The sequence below is a fragment of the Varroa jacobsoni genome, unplaced genomic scaffold (assembly GCF_002532875.2).
Source record: "Varroa jacobsoni isolate VJ856 unplaced genomic scaffold, vjacob_1.0 scaffold_788, whole genome shotgun sequence".
Taxonomy (NCBI): Eukaryota; Metazoa; Arthropoda; class Arachnida; order Mesostigmata; family Varroidae; genus Varroa; species Varroa jacobsoni.
In genome coordinates this window covers 15660-35430 of record NW_019213690.1, presented here as the reverse complement: position 1 = coordinate 35430, position 19771 = coordinate 15660, and the positions used below count along the sequence as shown (strand labels likewise).

Here is a 19771-nt window from a genome sequence, read left to right as displayed (position 1 = left end):
GTGTGTGTGTGTGTCTGTGGGTGCGAGAGAGAGAGAGAGAGAGAGAGAGAGAGAGAAACAAAGCACACATTGGCACAAGATTGGCAAGTCGTCAATCGTTTACAACTTACTTAGGTTCCTCCTCCGGTATTCCTCTTTCAGCCTTCAATCTACCTTTACTTTTGCTAGTAATAGTAGCGACTGCTTGACTGTAAAACATCTTTCAGCCAACATCGGTGCTATTCACGTTATTGCATGTGAGTCATCCTGCTCATTGCGGGACGGACTGGCGGATGCCGCCGGAACAGTAAAGAATAGAGGACGGAAGTAAAGAGAGGACTGAGGGAACAGCCAAAGCTTGGATACGTAGGTGGTCACAAACGGTGTACGAAGGTGCAGAACGGAACTAGTTGCCGGTTACTGGGCATCGTGGACCAAGGCAACTGGGTCAAAGGCGCACATGAGGCAGCAGCAATAGCTGCGGCATAGCCACCATCACAATATAAAGGTAATGGCGCTACGCAAGCTGGTCGCCATCCAAGAGCGCGAAAGCACGCGTTTCGTTTGGGAACAAGGCTGATGATGCTGAAGTTTTGAAACACGTAAATACGACCTGTGGCTGGGGCTCGCGCAGCGGTCGGTGTTTGAGCTAATGCCTTAGCTATTACTAATGCCATCACTCATTCTTGACTGCTGCAGCGGCAGAGGCAATGAGCGATGGCAAAAGAAGGGTTAGAGAATTAAGATTTCAGTTGGGTCAACGAGCGCCACATCACCGATATCGACTCTTTGCACCCCCATTGCGACTATCGTACCGCCGCTAGCTAATTACAATGATTGAGTGTGAGTCTATACATCCGCTAGGGCGACTCCGATCGATGAATGTGTGACAGCGTGTATGTACGAGCGTGCGTCTGTATTGGCGTGTATGACAAGTCGACGGCTACGAAGCAGCCAAGCAGTGCGCCAAGAAGCGGGGAGACCGTACGCGGCCGCAATTACACCTACGCACAAAGTTGTTATAGACTGCATGAATGAGCGAAATACGTAAGCTGTTCATTGAGCAACTTCATTTACTACGATACTACGACTACGGAGGCGACAGCAGTGGCAGCGGGAGGAAGGCCAGCGCATTGGTTCGATTGGACATCTAAGTAGCCTTATGACGAAAGGGGTCGACGCCGAGAAAACAATACAACTCGTTGGAAATAAAAGGGAATGTCGCTCGAATGGTCTTATGGAACAATTTGCCCACGCTGATCAATCAAGAGAAGACCCGCAGTAATTTATGTCGGCGCCTTATTGTGAATGATACGAATAGGGGATTCAAAAGGTAAACATTGCTTAGATGCAAAGAATGATCGCAGGCGCCGGTCAAATCAGACAATGTGGCCAAACACTTAGTAAGTAGGTCATGCCATCTAGATATTAGAACAATGTCGCATATCCTTATGGATGTTGTTGCATCACTTAAACTAGAACATTAAAAGGAACGATGATGGCAATAATAAATGAACAAATAATGCTAATGACCAGAAGACAGGCCCTTCCACAGTACTATTATAGAAAAACTCCGAGCTTTTCCTGACGAACCACGCAAGAAAGGACCATGAAAAAATTCCATTATTATTAAACATCCGTTTAAGCATTTGAACGAAGTGTAGCAATCACCGGCCTTTCTGCTTCGACATGTCTACGAGACAAGATGTCTACCCCAAACAGCACGCAGATATACCTACCGAACATAAAAAAAAAAAGAGCAAAAGTGTGGGAACAGTGCCGAATAAATGCCGTTCCACTAAACACTAAAACGGGAGCGGAACGCCAGTGTAACGCGGACACATTACCAAATCGTATAGGATTTGATGCAAGAGTCGCTTCCAGCCGGTATTTTCTGTCATTTGCACAGTTCAGTAAACTCGAAGCCATTACAGACGTATGTGTTTTTTGTCGCTCATGAGTCATCGTGATCTTAACAGACCTGCGCATTTGGTTTGTCGACAAAGTACTTTACCATTAAGCTTCTTCCGGGGATCCTCCCAGGTCGTTGTGTGGGTTTCGTGATTGAGGTAGTAACGTTGTCCGATAGAGGTGCGCATCATTTGCCAGCCCGGCGGGAGTGGGTCTTCGTCAACCAGATCATAACTTTGTTGCCTGAAATATCATGTCACACCGCAGAACCAAGCCACAAAGGCAAACAATTGCTAGTTATCTTCTTAGCATTATTATTCGCTAGCCCTATCTCTGGCCGTCAATCTTTCGATGTAAATACATTTGATTTTGGGCTGGCAGCAAAACAGCAGTCGCCAAGCTCGCAGAAGATAGAGTACTGGTGTCTTCCCAAGTCTGTTGAGTAATAGGCAGGGTATAGCGTTTCAACTGGTTCATGTTTTCCAACTTGAATACGACTTTACTAATATAGACATAGCGCATAAGTAATCATTGCTTACTGATCCAACCCATTTGTTTCTCTAGTTAATGCTTGTTCGTTCGTCCCAGGGGACAATTTTCCAGTGGTTTAGGTTGCAGCGAATCAACTTAACTGGCCGGTGTCCATCATCGAAAAATTCTATATTCATTGGCTGTTTGTAACCAGCTGAGTCGGTCGACTGCTAAACGAGTACACGCTGGACCCTCCCAATGCCAACCACCCGCTCTTCCACCGGGTCAGGTTGTATTATTATGATTATATATAGCAATCTCGCGAAATTGCCTAGCATGTGTATATGTATGAAATGGTTTTTAAGCCCCTTTTGATGAATCGCTAAGTCTGGTAATAACGTGGACGACACTTCGCCTAGCGTGAAGAGGTTAGATTATAGTTGACGTTAGTTCAAATTAGAGCAATGACGCGCTGTGTTTGCTAATTCCCTGTTTTGTTCTGACAAGGATAGGCTTTCTTCTAGCGTCAGAAGGAACGCGTCAACACACTTTAGTTTACTCAGATTTAGGAGCCTCACTATATATATAGCAAGAATATCGTAGTTAGGCCTACAGCGTACTGCTGCTAGAGGCGGCGATATCAAAGCATCCATTCAACAATGACGAAAGGATAAAATGCATTTTTTACGGTACTTAGACGCTCCCTAGGATTAGGAGACGCTTGAAGTTTTCCAAGTACCATTAATCTTTGTCTACCAGTCCTACCGCCGTGCTCCGTATGCATCTATAAAACCATGACGTCTATGATTAGTAAAGCATACTTGTAAATCCTGTTAGGGCGCATCACATGGAACTCTTTGTAGCGGACTCTAGACGCTCTAAAGCTCAGGAACAATGTAGTCGTATTATATTTGGAATTAAGTGTTGTCGACTTCACACAGGGTTTCTGTTGAATCGTAGCTATTATTGTGAGCGTAACTTTAAAGAAAATTATATTAACATCCTTATTACTTAAAAGCACAGTATTTTGTAAGTTAAACACAGTGCTGATTGTCGTGCGTAAACAAATCGACTGGACAAATACTGGAATGATCATGGGATAAGAAATTCCAGCTAGCTTTATATATATATATATATATATACATGATAAATTTTAAGGGTCCGCGTGCAGGTAGCACGAAGGAATACGGTTCGTCATAACTTCTTAAACATCACTCGCTACTCTATTTGGCCAATTATCAACTTAACTAATAACGTTAACTAAGACTCCTATTTTCAATGATCGTTTCAATAGGTAAGTTATACACAGTGTTGTAGAGCCAATGTTTAATAACAGTATGGCATTTCCATTTGTCATATGATGTAGAAAGCAACGCTGAATGCTAATCCTTCTAGGCCAAGCAGGAACAGGAACAAACACATACACATATATATATATATATATATAATTGCAAAGGTGTGGCCCATCTCGAAAAAATGAGTAATCCGCACGCAGATCAAGATCTTCTCAATTTGTCGTCTTATCAACTAGGAACTATTGCGGCAGCTGTTTGCTTACTGCCAAATTTGAAATGATCGTGGAAATAAACTATTTGGCATTAAAATTACCTGCTTAATATCGTCAAGCTGATAGTTCTAATATGATCTAACATTAGCGACACAGTGAAGGGAGTAACAACTAATTCATATATAATATATTATCTTTAAAAGCACCTATATTTAGGAACGGCTTGCTATGCTACAAACATATTAGCAATATATTTGTAGTGTAGCCCGATAATAGTTGTCTGTTTTTTCTACGATCCAGCGAGTTTGAAATGACCAACGATATATGTTACATTTTTACGAAACAACAAATGGTCGCCAACCCAAGATTTTGACAATACACCATCTACTAATTGATATAATCTGGCTCCTTTATTTAAATAACAAGTATTTTACGAACATAATGTTTAGGGAGTATCATCGTGAACTTTCCGCGATGTCTACGAGCGAGATCCTAGCAAACTTAGGGGGCGCCTATTCAATGAACGGGTGGTAACAAGTTCTCCCCCTCTGGGAATGATACGCCTGCTGCGTAGACTGCATTTAATGCGTAACAGAAATAGAACGTGATTCAGCGCGAAATCCTTAGCTCGGTTGTTTGTCGTACTTTGATTTAGCTAAAACCTGATTATATATTATGTTATAGTTCATGAAACGCAGTCGAAGCACTCGTAAATTTCATTAATAAGGGCGACCCTACCAGACCCGGTGCGTTCACCGGCGCCGGCTTCTCGCGCACTAACAGACAATCAATAATCCAATAAGGCGGCTTGCTACAGAGATAAATGTTTTCAATACAGCCCCTTGTTTGCCATCGTTCATTTTTTTTTTTTTTTTTTGATTTCTCGATTGTGAACAGAAGTAATAGAAGTGAGAATTAGGTGAGAAACAAGCGTTTGATCAGCAGCAACGCGATCTATATACGTATGCCAATCATATAAATCCAGCTCTGTTTTTGGGCGTTACTCCCTATTTATCCGCCTCTGTATAATTTATTATTATTGTTATTATTATTATTATTATCAGAACGCAAAAAGCGCCAGACAGGTAAATCCACCAAATATGTCCAACACCTAAAGGGAATGCATACGGATGGCTTTGTAAATGCAGCCATGTGTGCGTCAGCAAAGCCAAAATAGACGTATAACTTATTGAAAGTACAACATGGAGAAATTTTTTTTTCCTACCTGGCAGAAACACTAGCAGATTGTTGTTGTTGCTGCCGCTGCTAATATGTTCACACAACCCTTTTCTACAAATAGGGGTATTTTTAAAGTAGACCAGCAGGAACAGCCTGCTCACTATAATTTGTTGCCTCTGTCCAGCTCAATCGCGACCACTACGTATAGTGTAGCTGGTAGTGTATTTAATACACTAGTATATCCTTCATATGTATAATTATAGCTATTCTAGTGTTCATTAATTAAGCTCAATTAGCAATGGAAACAGACTATGATTATGAGGAAAATCTGGTTGGTACGTTTATTTGCTGCTGGTTGAGGGTGGGGGCGGAGGTGGGGGTACCATTGTTGACTAACTTTAGCCGCCGAAAATGAAACTTATTGTACAGTTAAGTGAAGATGTAAAATAGCGTATGATTTACAGAAAAGTTCATAGTTCATCTTTATCCCATTTGGTTTCTTTCTAAATCTGAGTAAAACCTATAAAATCGTTATCGGACAAGGTGAACGACGCTGTGCCTCGTCGTAGGCCTGAGTTCATCCCTCGACAACTTGACTGCTGTAACTAACAGTTGTAGTCCTCTGCCAAATGTCGCAAAACTAATTTCAGCCAGTATACCCCATCTGACCATACTTAATCCGCGTAGGCGGTTACAATACACCACATTTGTGCTGAAAAGTCTTACTAGTTTCCATGAATTATGAGAAATCAAACTAGTTTCCCCTTTTTATCTATTAAGCTCAGATGAATAAGGACCCATTTTCTGTACGCTGTACTACGTATGATGGCGCGCCTAAATAAAGCATTCATCAATGCAGATAGCTCTATCGCACCATCTGATATGAAACAAAATTCAAGAGTTTTCAAGCGATAAGAATCGACAGTCGGTCGAGGCCTCGATATCAATATTCGTATATCAAATTTTTGTCGATACGCGCCCGGCAAACTGCTGCGTTGAGGTTAGACGACGAATCTGTCTGCTGGCGACTAACTTCAAATCATTAACAGGGCTAGAAGCCTAGAACGACCTCGATAACCTAGCTAGAGTTGCCCACCAGGGTAAGGCTTGGTACAATTGAACCACAGAAAACACAGTTACCGCGACCAGTCTGTTTCGCAAAGCACAATAATAAAATGTACGCCGAAAATCTCCTGTCCGTGGTATGGCCATAAAGGCCATGAATGTTCAGGAGAGACAGCTTCCCCGGATAAGAGCCTCCCTTAATCTTGAAGTCCAAATACTTATTTTGGTAGTTGCATCTCGACGATAACTCTGCGCCACTGTTTGGTAGGATCGAAAGAATAGCGCGAGTAACTTAGTCTTCGCTTATTTATACGAAGTTATACGAACCAAAATGTTCGACTGGGCTTTGACGCAGCTTAGCGCACCAATAGGTTCCGTATGAAACGTTTTTTCATCAAGCACCAAATTATAAGGTACGATCAACACCGGATCGAACTAAAATAAGAACCAACCCGTCCAATAATTAACCACCTCCTACTTCTAGTAAAAACTATAAAAATAGTAATAACAAAATAAATCAGTATTATTTTAGCGTCTGAAAGCATTTGTCATTTGACTTGCTTTATTCAGAATTGCCCTTTTAGCATTAAGGTATTGCGCGAAAGATGAGATACGGCGAAACAAACGCTACCATACTCGATATCTGCCTTTATAGAAAACTATACGACACATTCACTGCAATTAATATTGTCCATATCGCGTGTGTTTATTTGTGTCCCAAAAAAAACATTAGAACACGCTTTGTTGCCCTATTTTTCGTTTTTTTCGAAATCACAAAATACACTACTTGATTCTATTACCAGCATGTTTTTACACTATTCGTGGCGTTTCCCTAAACTCACTGTAACATTTCTGCTAGCCAAGCCAAAACTGTTCAAGTACCGAAACGAGACTGTTACTATTAGCATTGTTATTACTGCTATGATTGTAACTTATGGCCATGACCAACACGAAAATTGGGAAACCGAAGCAGAAGGCATGCTGCGTGCTCTGCGTGCCTTACTGATGCTATCTGGCACTCTGCCTGATACTCCATCTGGCCCCACCCTGTCCGTAGAAGTAACGTACTACTAGCATGGCTTATAGGGACGAAAAAAGAGATCGACGACAAGCTGCCAGCTATCAGCTGAATTCAAACAGTAGTGGCTACGTAGCCGCGCCAAACATACATGCACCCTCATACGCATGACGGTAGTTATACATAAAATAGATCGTCTATGCCATTCGTGCACACGAAATTTTAACAGATAAGTGCCTGGCGTATAAACACGTAAGAACAGTATATTGCCACATGTATGTAATACAGAGAAAATTAAGCTAATTTAAAAGTTGATCAAATCGTGACCATTTATTTGACGACTGCGTTAATGGAAGACCGTCAGACTATATGTGATAATGATCTTCTGTAAAAGTGGTCACAGTTGTCTTCGGTGCTAACCTAATCCGGCTCAAAATTACCAGCTACTTTACGTCGTATAGCAATACTGTTAAAAATTCGCTTTTTTTTTTTGGACAATATTCGAAAACGAAAGCAATGGACCTTTATATGCAGCCATCCTATTCGCGGCTGGCTCTGAATTTAATCTGCTTAAATTACAGTTGTGCGCCAATTTGAATGTAGGCTAATATCGCATCAAGATTAGTGTTTGAGGATTTCCCATGGAACATGGTTGACAAAAACACACGTATGTCAACGATAATGATAAAATATGTAAATCGACAGGTTTTTTGAGCTGGATCTCACTCGGTATCTAAATTTGGCATTTAGAAACGGCTTCGTCTTGTTAACGAATTTCTCTTTGCCGTATTTTGCAAACTACGGCGTCTTTCGATGACACATACGGACTGCCATAGTAACATGCGAACCTCTACGATAGTGATACTTCTGCCAGCCATGCTATAATAAACAAAGCTGTAACATACAGGAGTCAATATGTCGGCTGAATGGAAAACACCTAATATCCTAAGAGGTTCAAACCATTACAGGGACTCGTATATTGCTCCAGCCAGTACGCAACAGTCATTTGACTGATCGCGTTAGTTATGGCGGCGTGCGAGACAAAAGAGGCGACCGTAGATACCGACGTACGGCGACGCGTTTCTAACAAGAATTATATTGCCTTCAATCGTGAAGATATCCGTTCCTATCACCGAACCGTTGACAGCATAGTTATAGACGGCTCGTATTTTGAACTATTAAATGAACCTACTTATCCATTTTCGTTTCGAAAGTTCATTCGGAAAATCGATTCCCGATTTCCGAAGAAGATAATTCTATTATAATGTTTACGATTAGCTATGATATAGCTTTATGATTTGGGGGCTGATGCCTGATCAGACTCAGACAATCTGTACGAGGACGGTAGTCTGGGGAGGTTTGATGTTATCCTTTTATTAGCAACCGGTATTAAAATAAGGTTTTGTTGGCGGTGAAGCTCTGCGTCGTCATAATGCTCAAAAAATCCTGTTAGAAAAGTAGCTCAGTGTATATCTGCGATGCCCTTATTAGTTTTACGAGACACCAAATGCTCACTTCAGAAGCTCACGGCCACGCAGGCCTGTACACACGGTAGTACACTGGGCAATCTTTGTAGGGGAGCCGCTAGCCCGAGACTGCGTGTGGGTGAAACCTTAACTGTCAATCAAGCGATATTTCGGCATGTACAGAAAGCGAACTCACCTCAGGGTAAATTCAGTATGTAAACCACTTTCGGAGGATTTCTAATAACTAATACGATTATTTTTTACTCGAGATTAAAGAGGGCGGGCATGGCTGAATAGGAGATCATTGGCCAACATGCTTCAGCATCTCCTCTCATAAATTTACCTATGTGAATATATCTATCTCATGTATTTGTATGCTAACTAAAGTTAATGAAAATGACAAAAAAAGGATTTAACATATTTTCTATATGGTTTCACAAGAAGCAAAAACTTAAAATCTTGTTGTGAAAAATCATTATTTTCGAAGGCAAGATGTCGATCCATCCTCTTTTCTGCCTCTTTGAATACAATTAGTAATTGCACAGAAAATTATCATCACCACTTGGTCAAATTCTCAAACGCTATCTACTTAAGTGGTGTTGTTGTTATCATTATGTTAATCACTGATAAGCACACAAAAGGCTAAACTAACAAAACCAGTCATTAAAAACCTCATAGAAAGCTCGTCTAACCCAAATACACTGATATAGTTAGTTGATTGCAGCATTGAACAAGATGGGTCAACCCTGAGACAAGGCGTACCTTCCATTCTACATACATAGGCCAACACGAGATTAATTTAAAGCTATAAGGTTGATACAATACGATGCGCATGCGACTTCTGCAATCAGTTTGGGCCATCGTCAGCAGCGAAACTCACCTGGCATGTGTAGGTTGTTGCGGGGCGGACCGGTAGGTCTGTTCGAGTGAAGCTGGTGACGAATGGGCACGAGAGTGGTTTACCACAGGTTTGGCAATTTGTCCACTCAACGCAGTAGCACCCTCAGCCGGCTGCTGAAAAAAAGACGGCGGAAGGTTTCGCATCCGCATGGGAAGCTGGCCGGTTTTAGTTGCGCCACCTGCAAATATAACAACGAAAATGAAAATAGAATTAAAAATCGACCCTCCTCATCGCAGAAAACGACGCTCGTTTTTTACGGCTTTTTCCTCATGGTCATGCACGTAAAATATACAAAAAATTACAGAAATTTCCATTGTAAAATGCTTGTCACGGTGGACAATAGTGTAGTCGACCGAATAAGAATTCAACAGTTCTGAAAATGCAAAATTGCTCGTCTTGGCTCTCTCTCGACTAGCCTGAACGGTATCGAAAAGTGGCAGGTGGACTGCGAGGAAAAATATCGCCGTATGTTGTTCAATAGAGAATTACTGCTCTAAAAGCTAAGAACGGAAAAGTAAGAAGAATAAGGTTCCTTCGTCCTAGATCAAGACGAAGTAAGTTTGAGCTTTCAGTACAATGTACACATGGTTTGATTATTCTCCTACTCAGTTAGAGATCAATTCTCTCGTTGGTGTCCTTATTGTGGAAAATACACTGAAGCCCCTTTTCATGTTCCGCCATCGGTATATGCTGCACTAAACGTTTTGTTAGATAAAATAAAAACAGAATATATGTTAATACGTCGTTGTTTAAGAAAAAAATACATTGACTGAGATGAACACGCGTCATTTAACGAAGGCTAGGCAGCCTATAAGCAAAAAGTACATAGGTATATAGAAAGTTACATACAGAAATAATTTTCTGTGATGTATCAAATTGTCGACCTGCATCCAACAACGCCTCGCACCACCAGCTTGAGAGGCGTGTAAGAAAGCACGTATATACGTGAGAGCGTTAAAATCGTCTTTACTTCTTAGATATTTTCTGCTCTATATTATGTTCAATCAATAAAATATGACCCTTAGAACGACGTCTGCATTTACGATCAGCAAAAAGAAATTACGTCAGATTGCGAATCTACCCTTTCCAAGGTATCGCTACGTACCTTCCTAAATATACTAGATAGCCAAATAAGTGCATAGCGTGTGTATGAACTTACCCGGCACGAGTAATCGTTTTCCTGTCGATCAGTTCCATGTGTTATGGTCGTGTTTCCATAGTACTATTTATATACACGTACATCACTACCCTGTAAGGTTGGCTAATTATACAATGCTTCAATGACAACTACATGAGCATCCGGAGATATGAACACTCCGGAGCGTTTACTGTTCCATTTGGCACAGTCTAGTTCATAAACACGGCCTACTGCTATTGGGACATCTTCTGTTACGGCTGCAGGCCAATATCGTATTGGTTATTATGGCTGCTATGTCGGATTTCGCATCGACCACCCCGATGGATTGCCCTGCTGCCAGGAATGCTGCAAAGCAGAACAATTGCCGCTTTTTTTTTGTCGTGGCTTTCACTAGCGATCCATCGAAACATAACGTAACCCGCTTCGAAGGATCAGTGGTGGAAAATCGTTGAGTGGTTTGTGGTACCCACTCTGAACGGCATCAGGAGCACGTGGACAGTTGGCGGAAGCGGCCTCTTTGAGGACCCCGCTGACTTGACGGACAACACTGTGACGCCGTCATCGTAAAATGACAGTGGTTATAGTAATAACGATTTAGCATTATTAACACGATAGACTTTTCTGTGTGTAAATAACTTTTGTTTCCGACCTTGTTCCGAGCCTACGTTGTTCAAATAAAAACGTAATCGTCCGATTACCTTGTGCTCTGTGTGCAAAACTGGCTTGTACTCCTGGCTGTGTTCTTCATTCATAGCTTCTGGTGTATCGCTTGTTCTTCTCATAGACATGAACGAAAGAATGTCATCGACTAGCTCAACCCGCCATACAACGGTACTTGATCATCAGTAAGGCAGTACGCATGGCCCACTATAGATGAGAATACACTGGGCACGAGTCGTTCGGCAGCCTTATGTTCTGCCCGTGCCATTCGGGTAGAAGTTGTTACAGCCACTGTTTCACGATAGCGTAGCAAAGGGCACCTGCGACAGTCTGTCAATACGTTGTCTCTTCTGCTGTTACCAGCACATCGACATCACAATAATACGCAACGGGCCCCGGGAATAGGACAAAGAACGGAGACAGAACGCCGCGAATGTCCGCGCTATAATGCAACACTGATGTGGTCTCCTTCCACGCATAGCGCACGCCAGTGAAGGTCGTGCCGTTAGTGGCAGTGATCGAAGTGCAATAACAACTGGTAAATTGAACCGTTACCCGTTGGCGTTGCTACAGCAGCCAACAATCTTCTGCTGATTCTTTCTGCCGTCGTTGCTATTTCGCTATCTTCCACGGCGTCTTATGCGTCGGCTTTGTTTGATCTTCGCAGGCGGCAGCGCCTGTCTCGCTGGGCCTTTTCTCGTAGACGAACGACGACACCTAAAGAAAACCGGGGTAGCTGGCAAAGCAAGAGACTGGGTCGTCGTCGCCGTCGTCGTCGCTCACTCTGAAACATCACGGCAGTGGCCGCGACAGCAGCAGCAGCAGCAGCAGTACAAACAACTATTTGTCTTTGGACACATGCAGATGTCGCAGCGATGGTGGACATAGGAACTATCGCAAGCGACAGACTCGAGGCGGCCTACGACAGACAGGCAGACGACAGCGTGTCTGAAACGCACAAGAGCACCACCGGCGCTTATTGCTCGCCCGCTGTATGTAATTTGCACATATTCGTGTCCATATGCGTTGTGCGTCCTGGGACGACGTTCGCAGTCACTACGAAGGAAAACAGCACAACTTTACATAGACGGGCTGGCTCGCTCCCACAAACAGCTCAGCCATATCGGCATTAGCAACAGCAGTCAGCTATACAATACCATGTCTAGTCCAACCGCTAACGATAGGCCAATAGAATAGAATATATTCTCGTCTAATTTTTTCTAACTTTCTCGCCCATCTAATTTTTCACCCAAACCCATTGTTCCCCCCTTGGTCTATTTTTTGTGTCCGTGTTACCCATCCTTGTCAGTCTCCTAGATGCATACATTGTTTAATGAATGCATCTAGGAGACTGAATGTCCCGTTGCGAGCTCAGCTTTCGTATTTTAGTTTGTCTTTGCACCCCAACAAGCGTTTGTTGTAGGCCGAACAATGGCAAACGATGTGGTATTTTGCAATCTGCAGTCGTCGTCTGGTCGCTTTGTCACAATTTCGAATCTCTTATGTTAAATAGAATCAACATCGTCAACGTCTGTCATCTAGCGAACGCACTCGCATAATCGGTCTACTGTCACCCACGACGCGTATAAGTTGAATTCAAATGCCTCGGTTTATTGACGCGGACGTCTCGAGCCTGCACAGATGAGGCAATTTGCAAACAGCTACTGTTTTGCACTGACCAGGGCCTAGGTAAAGAAAAGAGCAGCAGGACATGGGAGCAGCACTACGGACGACAACGGCGATAGGTGTAACGATAAAAAAAAATAACAAAAGCAGAACCATCAACAGCAGCGGTAGATCTGCAAATCATCGCAACTATTACCGCTGCCCAAGTGGCCAAATACATAAATGAGATACATGGACAAGATGACAAAAACTTTGAGGAAAGAGCATGACACTGTTATCAATCATGTGAAAATCACGACCTTCAACCATATATTTCAACGTTGTGGATCGGTGTACCGAAGTAGTGCATTTGTGGTAACATAAGCTAATGAAGAAAGCAGCAGTAACAGCGAAGGGCAGCCAGGCAGCGCGAATGTAACGCCCCGTGCGATATCGATTCGAGACGTACTTTGCAAGCATTTACTGTCTAGTAATATAAACTTGGCTGATCTATATAATACAGAATCTCGAAATTAGTAAAAAATATGATATAAGAAAACTTGGATAACATTACGGAGCGACTGTCAAGGTTGCCGTACAGAGCTTTTTAATCCTCGGAATAATGAAGTACGTCCGGAGCATGCGTAACGGCACACAATAGGTGATAACTAGTGCTAAGGTGACCTGTCAACAGTATTCTTCAGTAGACAATGACCCTTTACGAGCAGCAAGACAGCTTTGTTATCAGAACCGTACTTGTGTGGGTACGGCAGTGTGGCTGGCTAAACACTGCGTACTCGTCTGCTACGCACGACAGAGGGAACATTTAGAGATCTTGCCTCAATCCTACAATGGTAGGGCATATTTTATTTCTTATAAGACGTAATCTTTAGAAGTTAGTTCTACAGCTTTTTTCATGAGGTAAATTTGTGTGAATTGTTTTCCACTGCACTGATTTCCCATTCAAGAGTTGATTATTTGGATTTCATTAGAGCTTAATTTAATTTCTTTTGTTCTTTTACTCACGATAACCCTTATTCGGTGGTTAAAGGAATAATGAAATATTTCGCCGCTATATAGCAGCAATAGTGTAACGCCCTTTTAAGAATCAATACTATCAATAGCAAGCTAACGTTGCGCCCACATGTGACCAAGGACAGGAAGCCTTCGTTTCAAAAAATATAAGAAACAGTCACATGTAACCCTCTGTTTCGGCTCTGATCAAAGTGACAGTCACCTACGCTACTTAGATTTGTTCCATCGTTAAGCGTTTGTAAAGGTCGACGTACTATATGATATCTGGTAGAGCTTTGTCAAGTACGTCCTTTCTGTCAGGTATCATTTTGGGTCTGTGTGTTTGTTTTCCTATGTGCACCGTTCCCCTTTTGTTGGCACGTTACGCACGCCGACCATCTGATTTCACACAGCGATATGCTGCCCCCACGGATAGTGAACAATACCATCGATTCAGAACAATGCCGATATGGCTTCTATACTTAACGAGATGGTAACATTCCCAGCACTACCATTGCAACTGAAGTGACAAACAAGGCCGTAAGATTTCAGCCCAATGTAAAAAAACAACGCAACATCGCATCAACTGATAGTGGGGCTCATTCATCGTATTCTTCCATACAACGTAAGGACCCAACCTTCTTTGGACGTCAGCGACAATACGAAAAAACAGGCCCAAGAAGTCAGCCAAGACGACGCCTCATAGCAACGAAGAAAGCACGTTAAATGCCACTGTATCAACAACAATAGTCTACAAATAGCCAAACTGGCGGAAAGGAGATCGGCAAGGTGTAACTGTCGATATAGGTATTAAGTGGTTAGCAAAGTCCATCCTCCAAAACAGCGACCGCCTTCCAGACGGTGACAACAGTTCGTCTGCTAGCCAGCTACTTTCAGCGTTGTTCGTCAAATGAATTTAGCGGTAGAAAGAATACAGCCCGCTGGAAGATAGCGCATTGTTGCTGCCAGTGGTACTGCTGTTGTCCAACAAACATTCGTAGATAATGTGTAAGAGCGTTTCCAGTCGACGAGCGCTCCCTGGCGGCAGGAAGTCCCCGCTCTGCGTTGATCGCGTTATAGGCTCATTTCTGTGTTATAACTATCGAAGCGGTTAATGCTGCAGTCAGCATTCACTGAGTATCTGTGACATACACGTGCCGAGGATGCACACAGATGCCAAACAAGCTAGAAAGAACAGGAGAATTGAAATAAGTTTAACATTTACTTGCACTACGTGAGTTTGTTTCTTTGCTCCTTTTCAAATGAGCGAAATGATAGCATAAACAAATGATTATAGTAGACCTTCGCACTCAGCACTGCTGTTCTGATTCACGGCATCAGGAACCTAAGACTGTGATTGTCGATCAAGCAGAAATTTTATAACTTGTTTTACCTGCAGAAACGTGGGTAATCACAGTTCGGCGAGAAGACAGATATTGAGGTTGTTAGTAAACGGTTTATGCATAAAGGAGTTATAGTATTTGAATTCAAAAAGACAGTTAGCGACGAAGGCTTCTTCTCCGTTCTGGCTGATAGCAAACTAGAAAAAACAAAAACCAGGTGACGAAGTTGTTCAGGTGTGAACAACAGAACGGTCGGATTGAGGCAATGCTAACGTTGTGACGACCGAAATACATGTCTCGTTGTACCCCGCTGGTCGGACCGACCAATAGGCTACAACTGATGTGGGCTGCTTTCAAACACGAGCAATAATAAACATGGGTTCGAACGCCAAAAGAAACAAAACCATCATTATAGTGATGGGTCGAACGTAGCGATTAGCCAAAGCAGACGGCGCAAATCTACCAACCAACTAGTCAGTTACCGATTCGGTTTAACACCGAATAGACAACGATACAGTAGGAAACAGCACGTTTTCATTGTAACGCTGCAGCACCACCCACAAATCCGGCGGTGTCAACATGCGCGAGTGCCCAGAGCGGACGCACACCCGTGACAACCATAGACTACTTTAGGTATCGAGAGCACAGACGGGGTCTCGTATCAGCTCAGGTATGCATTCAGCAGCAGCAGCAGCATCAAGGCACCGCAAAGTCGCAATACACCCTCAGAGAGCCCAGTGTGGTACGACGCTAGGCTAGCCTTCCTGTTTTCCTCCGCACGCGTACACTCCTGTAGACGACAACACGTCCATCGTCCCACGCATCATTCGGCACACAGTAAGAGCACGGAGTGTCAAGTCTGCATAGGAGGGACTCCTGTGGCGAACTAAAGCTGCATTTGAATGTATGAGGCGCCACAAAGATATACTGCAATGGCAGCCGAGCAAAAGCAAGATGAACAACTGCAACAGCAGTAGCATCATTCAATACGCTGCGTCGTAACGATCTAACCGACAACAAATGACTCGTCGACCAAAGTGCGTACGAGAAACAACGCAGTCGCTATTTGTGCAGGCAGAACAGTCCGGTTAGTGTCCTAAACAGGCTTTCGAGCCTTAACACTATGGTCGTTAGCGGGGTTCAGTCATAGCGATAGTCAGACGATACTTTCAAATAACCAACAACCAGAAGTGAAGCCCTAGCGGGCCCAGGTGTAGCAAACGTTTAGTCTAGTAACAGCACCACATGGAATTTCCTCCAGCAACCATAGAGTATACGAGCGTTGTACACAGACCGCTATGTAACAGTTGGCATATAAAAGAGATTATCGTTCTTGGACCAAACAACAATTCAAGCCCAAAACCAGCGTCAAGTTCCCTTTGTTGGGGCGACTCTAGTTTAAATGACTAAATTAAGTTTTATTGTTTGACCCGCCGGCATCAGGTGCCTGAGATGCACTCAACAGTATGTATCAGTTCGCAGAGCTTCATAGTAAAGCTGAAAAAGAGTTAAAAGACAAACAAACAGGCCGTACGTTTACGTAAGTAAATATATATTTTTGTCTCTTTTGAAGGGGTCCTGTTTTTATTTGTTAATCTATTTCGACCTATTATAGCATTCTGACGGTTACCATTATAAGCCCACCGGCACCGAGCATTCAATTCGCACAGCATCGAGAACAATCTAGGCCTCAGCGCGGCTAGGAGCTTTCAGTCGAATGGGCCTGTTTAGCAGCTCCACTGTGCGGCTATTTGCGATACATACAACCAATTTTTCATGTCTGTAATAAAAGAGGGCAGCTAGGCTCATAGTTACAATCAATGGTTAAACCCTGCCTAACCATTTACGAAGAACGCGACGAAGTGCTATAAGGGGGCACAAGGCTTCTCTCGACGTTTCTTCAGATCTCTCTTGATGATTTTGAACTGCTAGGGCGACTAAAGGTTGCTTTAGAAGCTGTGGTGTCCTATGACTTGCCTGTCGAGCAGATGAAGCGCGTCATATGAAGACTAGTCGCCCCAATACGATCCGATCTGATCCGATTCAGTCAGACTGCTCAGCCATCGGCGTACGATTCTGCCCCTTTGGGGAGGCGGAGCCTTCAACCCCCAAAAGATTTCAAGGGGCACACCGAACATCTTAGAAGACGAAAACATCGACTTTCACTAATACTCTACCGCAACAACACCCGATCTATAAGCTATGGGCAATCGAACGAAGGGAAAATAGCGGCAATGATGCCATTCAGTCGAACACCTGCTATAATTTAACTAAGTAGCAACAGAAAAGCCGTTTTTATAGGTACTAATTAGGAGTCGAACAGATAATGCAAACGTTGGTTTTTGAGGCCACGTTTATGACGGGATCATACAAGATGTGTGTATGTGGCTGAAGAACAGTTAAGCGGGGATCGTCTCATCGTTCACACTTGAGGTTTTTCTATTTAATGTCGTGCCAATCACATAAGCTGTTGTTCGAAGTAATATAATTCCATATAAGTTTGTCTATATAAATTAAAAAAGACATGTTCTAGTCTCAAATTTTTGATTATCAGTTGATCGTTCATCTTGTTTTGGTTTACACGAAGTGTATATATTGTGACCCATGAATTTGTCAGATGATCACTACGTTTTTTTTGATTCTGCATGCGCTTCGTGTTTTATGCATCTAGTTTTGTTCCTCGATTTTCTCCTGTTAACATCGGTGGCATGGCGACCTTTGGCTCGTACATGCTCGATGTACCGACCACCATCCGTCGTCCCACAGCATCTTCTGACGAAGACAGAGATACAATATGAAATTGTGCTACTCGTTTAAACGTCGCAATTTTTTGCTGCATACATAAAGGCGAACAACCGAGCACGCAGGCAAACCGACCAAACAAGCGATCAAAAGTCGCTTATTGGAGGACCATTTCTTAGAGCTGGCCGCTATCGCCGTCGTCATAACCGCAAACGCCAGCAGCCCGGCGACGTCGCGCGCAGTTCGATCGAACGAGGTAGAGACTGGCTCACTTCGAAGAAAATGTCAACGGACGTAACTCGTTGTGGCGGTGGTGTGCCGTGACTGGTTTCTGGCGTTCATTGTAGATTGAGTCAGTAGCGTTTTACTTTACTGTGTCGTCGTCGTCGATCCGGTGAATTGGTCGATCCATCGCTGTGCGTTGTTACAGCGGTAGACGGCGCCAGTTCTTCTGGATTTTCTCCTCCTGTTTCAGTTTCGCATACCGCCGTTTGCTGGCTTTTGTTCTAACTAACTGAGTTTGCGTCCAGAATTGCCATTAAGCGTTGTTTCAGACGGCTCTTAGCACAACACAATTCGTCTACGCCCGCACTCGAACCCAGGCCACCACCTGTACCTAGATTTTATATGAAAACAGGTTACCACTGCACCATCACAGGGACTTGAGTGTCGCCCACGGTGCGTTTACTTGCTACTATTCATTACTCCAATACGTACTGCGCAGCTCCTACCTATAGCACCCGTCGGGTATTATCTTCATAATGACGGACAGCGAGTAAACAATACTCTCCGTTTGCATACATTGGCGTCATTGTTGTCGCCCCGACCGATGTCTACTGCTAGCAAGCAACGCCTATCAAAATGATCGACGCCATTTTGTGGCGTCGTCATCAGCCTCGCTGTTGTGGTTGGTGGCTCAGGAAACGACAGCAGCAATCGAAGTACTAGTCGTAATAGATCGTTCCTATACCAAATGCACGAATCTGTGCACGGTTTTAGAGGGTTAGAGGAACGAGGTCAGTTAGTAGCATAGGGGGGTGCCACGTTCCATGTCTCACCGTCACGGCATTGTTCCCACTGAGCCTCATAGAAATTCGTCAGGAGGCCTCGTTCCCCTGCCGCGCAGCGGATCGGATCAGACCGGCCCAATTAACCCACTGACAACCACGCGAATTGTTAATATATAATAATAGCTTGAGACGCGCATGCAGATGCACGATGTGAGAAGCAACAAGAATTAAAGCGTGTGCGAGCCGGAAAGAAAGAGAAAGGAGGAAGGGGAGGCTTCGTTCTGGTGATTGGCCAGCGGCGACTTCAGCACTTGCTGGTCGGCTCGGCATGTCTTACTACCAGCATCAACAGCACCACCTAAATTGAACCTACCTACGGGTAAAACAACTGTACCCCTGGGTCGAATCCTTGTGCTGGTATAGTTGAACCCGTCCATCGGCAGCTTGTGGCAACTGAGTCGATATAGGCCAGTCGCAGAAGTGGCGTCGAGTATAGACGGGCCGGTCGCCACTTGAGCCACGGTAGTCGTACCCCTCCATCGGTATGCTGTTGGTTTCGGGCTGAACCTGCTGCTACCGCTGTGGTCATCGCTGGCGTCATCTTCTGACGACGCCGATTACGAAAAAAGACGAAAAAGCCAAACGAGCTGAAGGTACCGAAAGCGCTAAGATATTTAGCAGCACCGCGCGCACAGAGCATAAAATGGGAAAGAGCAGAAGCCAGACCGGAGTCGCCAGTTACAACAGCATCAACATCGGTGG

The 19771-nt window shown here is 43.7% G+C and overlaps 1 protein-coding gene across 2 annotated transcripts in view; it reads right to left on the bottom strand.

Moving 5' to 3' along the window:
- yki (Transcriptional coactivator yki) overlaps positions 1 to 19771 on the bottom strand; it is a 47290-nt gene that overhangs the window by 11890 nt on the left and 15629 nt on the right. Inside the window, exons 1-3 of one of the 2 annotated variants that reach the window (XM_022839101.2) lie at positions 10657 to 11951; positions 9477 to 9675; positions 1994 to 2133 (exon numbers count right to left, since the gene is read on the bottom strand). In XM_022839101.2, the coding sequence (XP_022694836.1) occupies positions 1994 to 2133; positions 9477 to 9646 (310 nt within the window). In that variant the 5' untranslated portion in view covers positions 9647 to 9675; positions 10657 to 11951. Of the gene's footprint in view, positions 1 to 1993; positions 2134 to 9476; positions 9676 to 10656; positions 11952 to 19771 lie in introns of those variants that run through there. The other variant, XM_022839100.2, reaches the window with a different exon arrangement.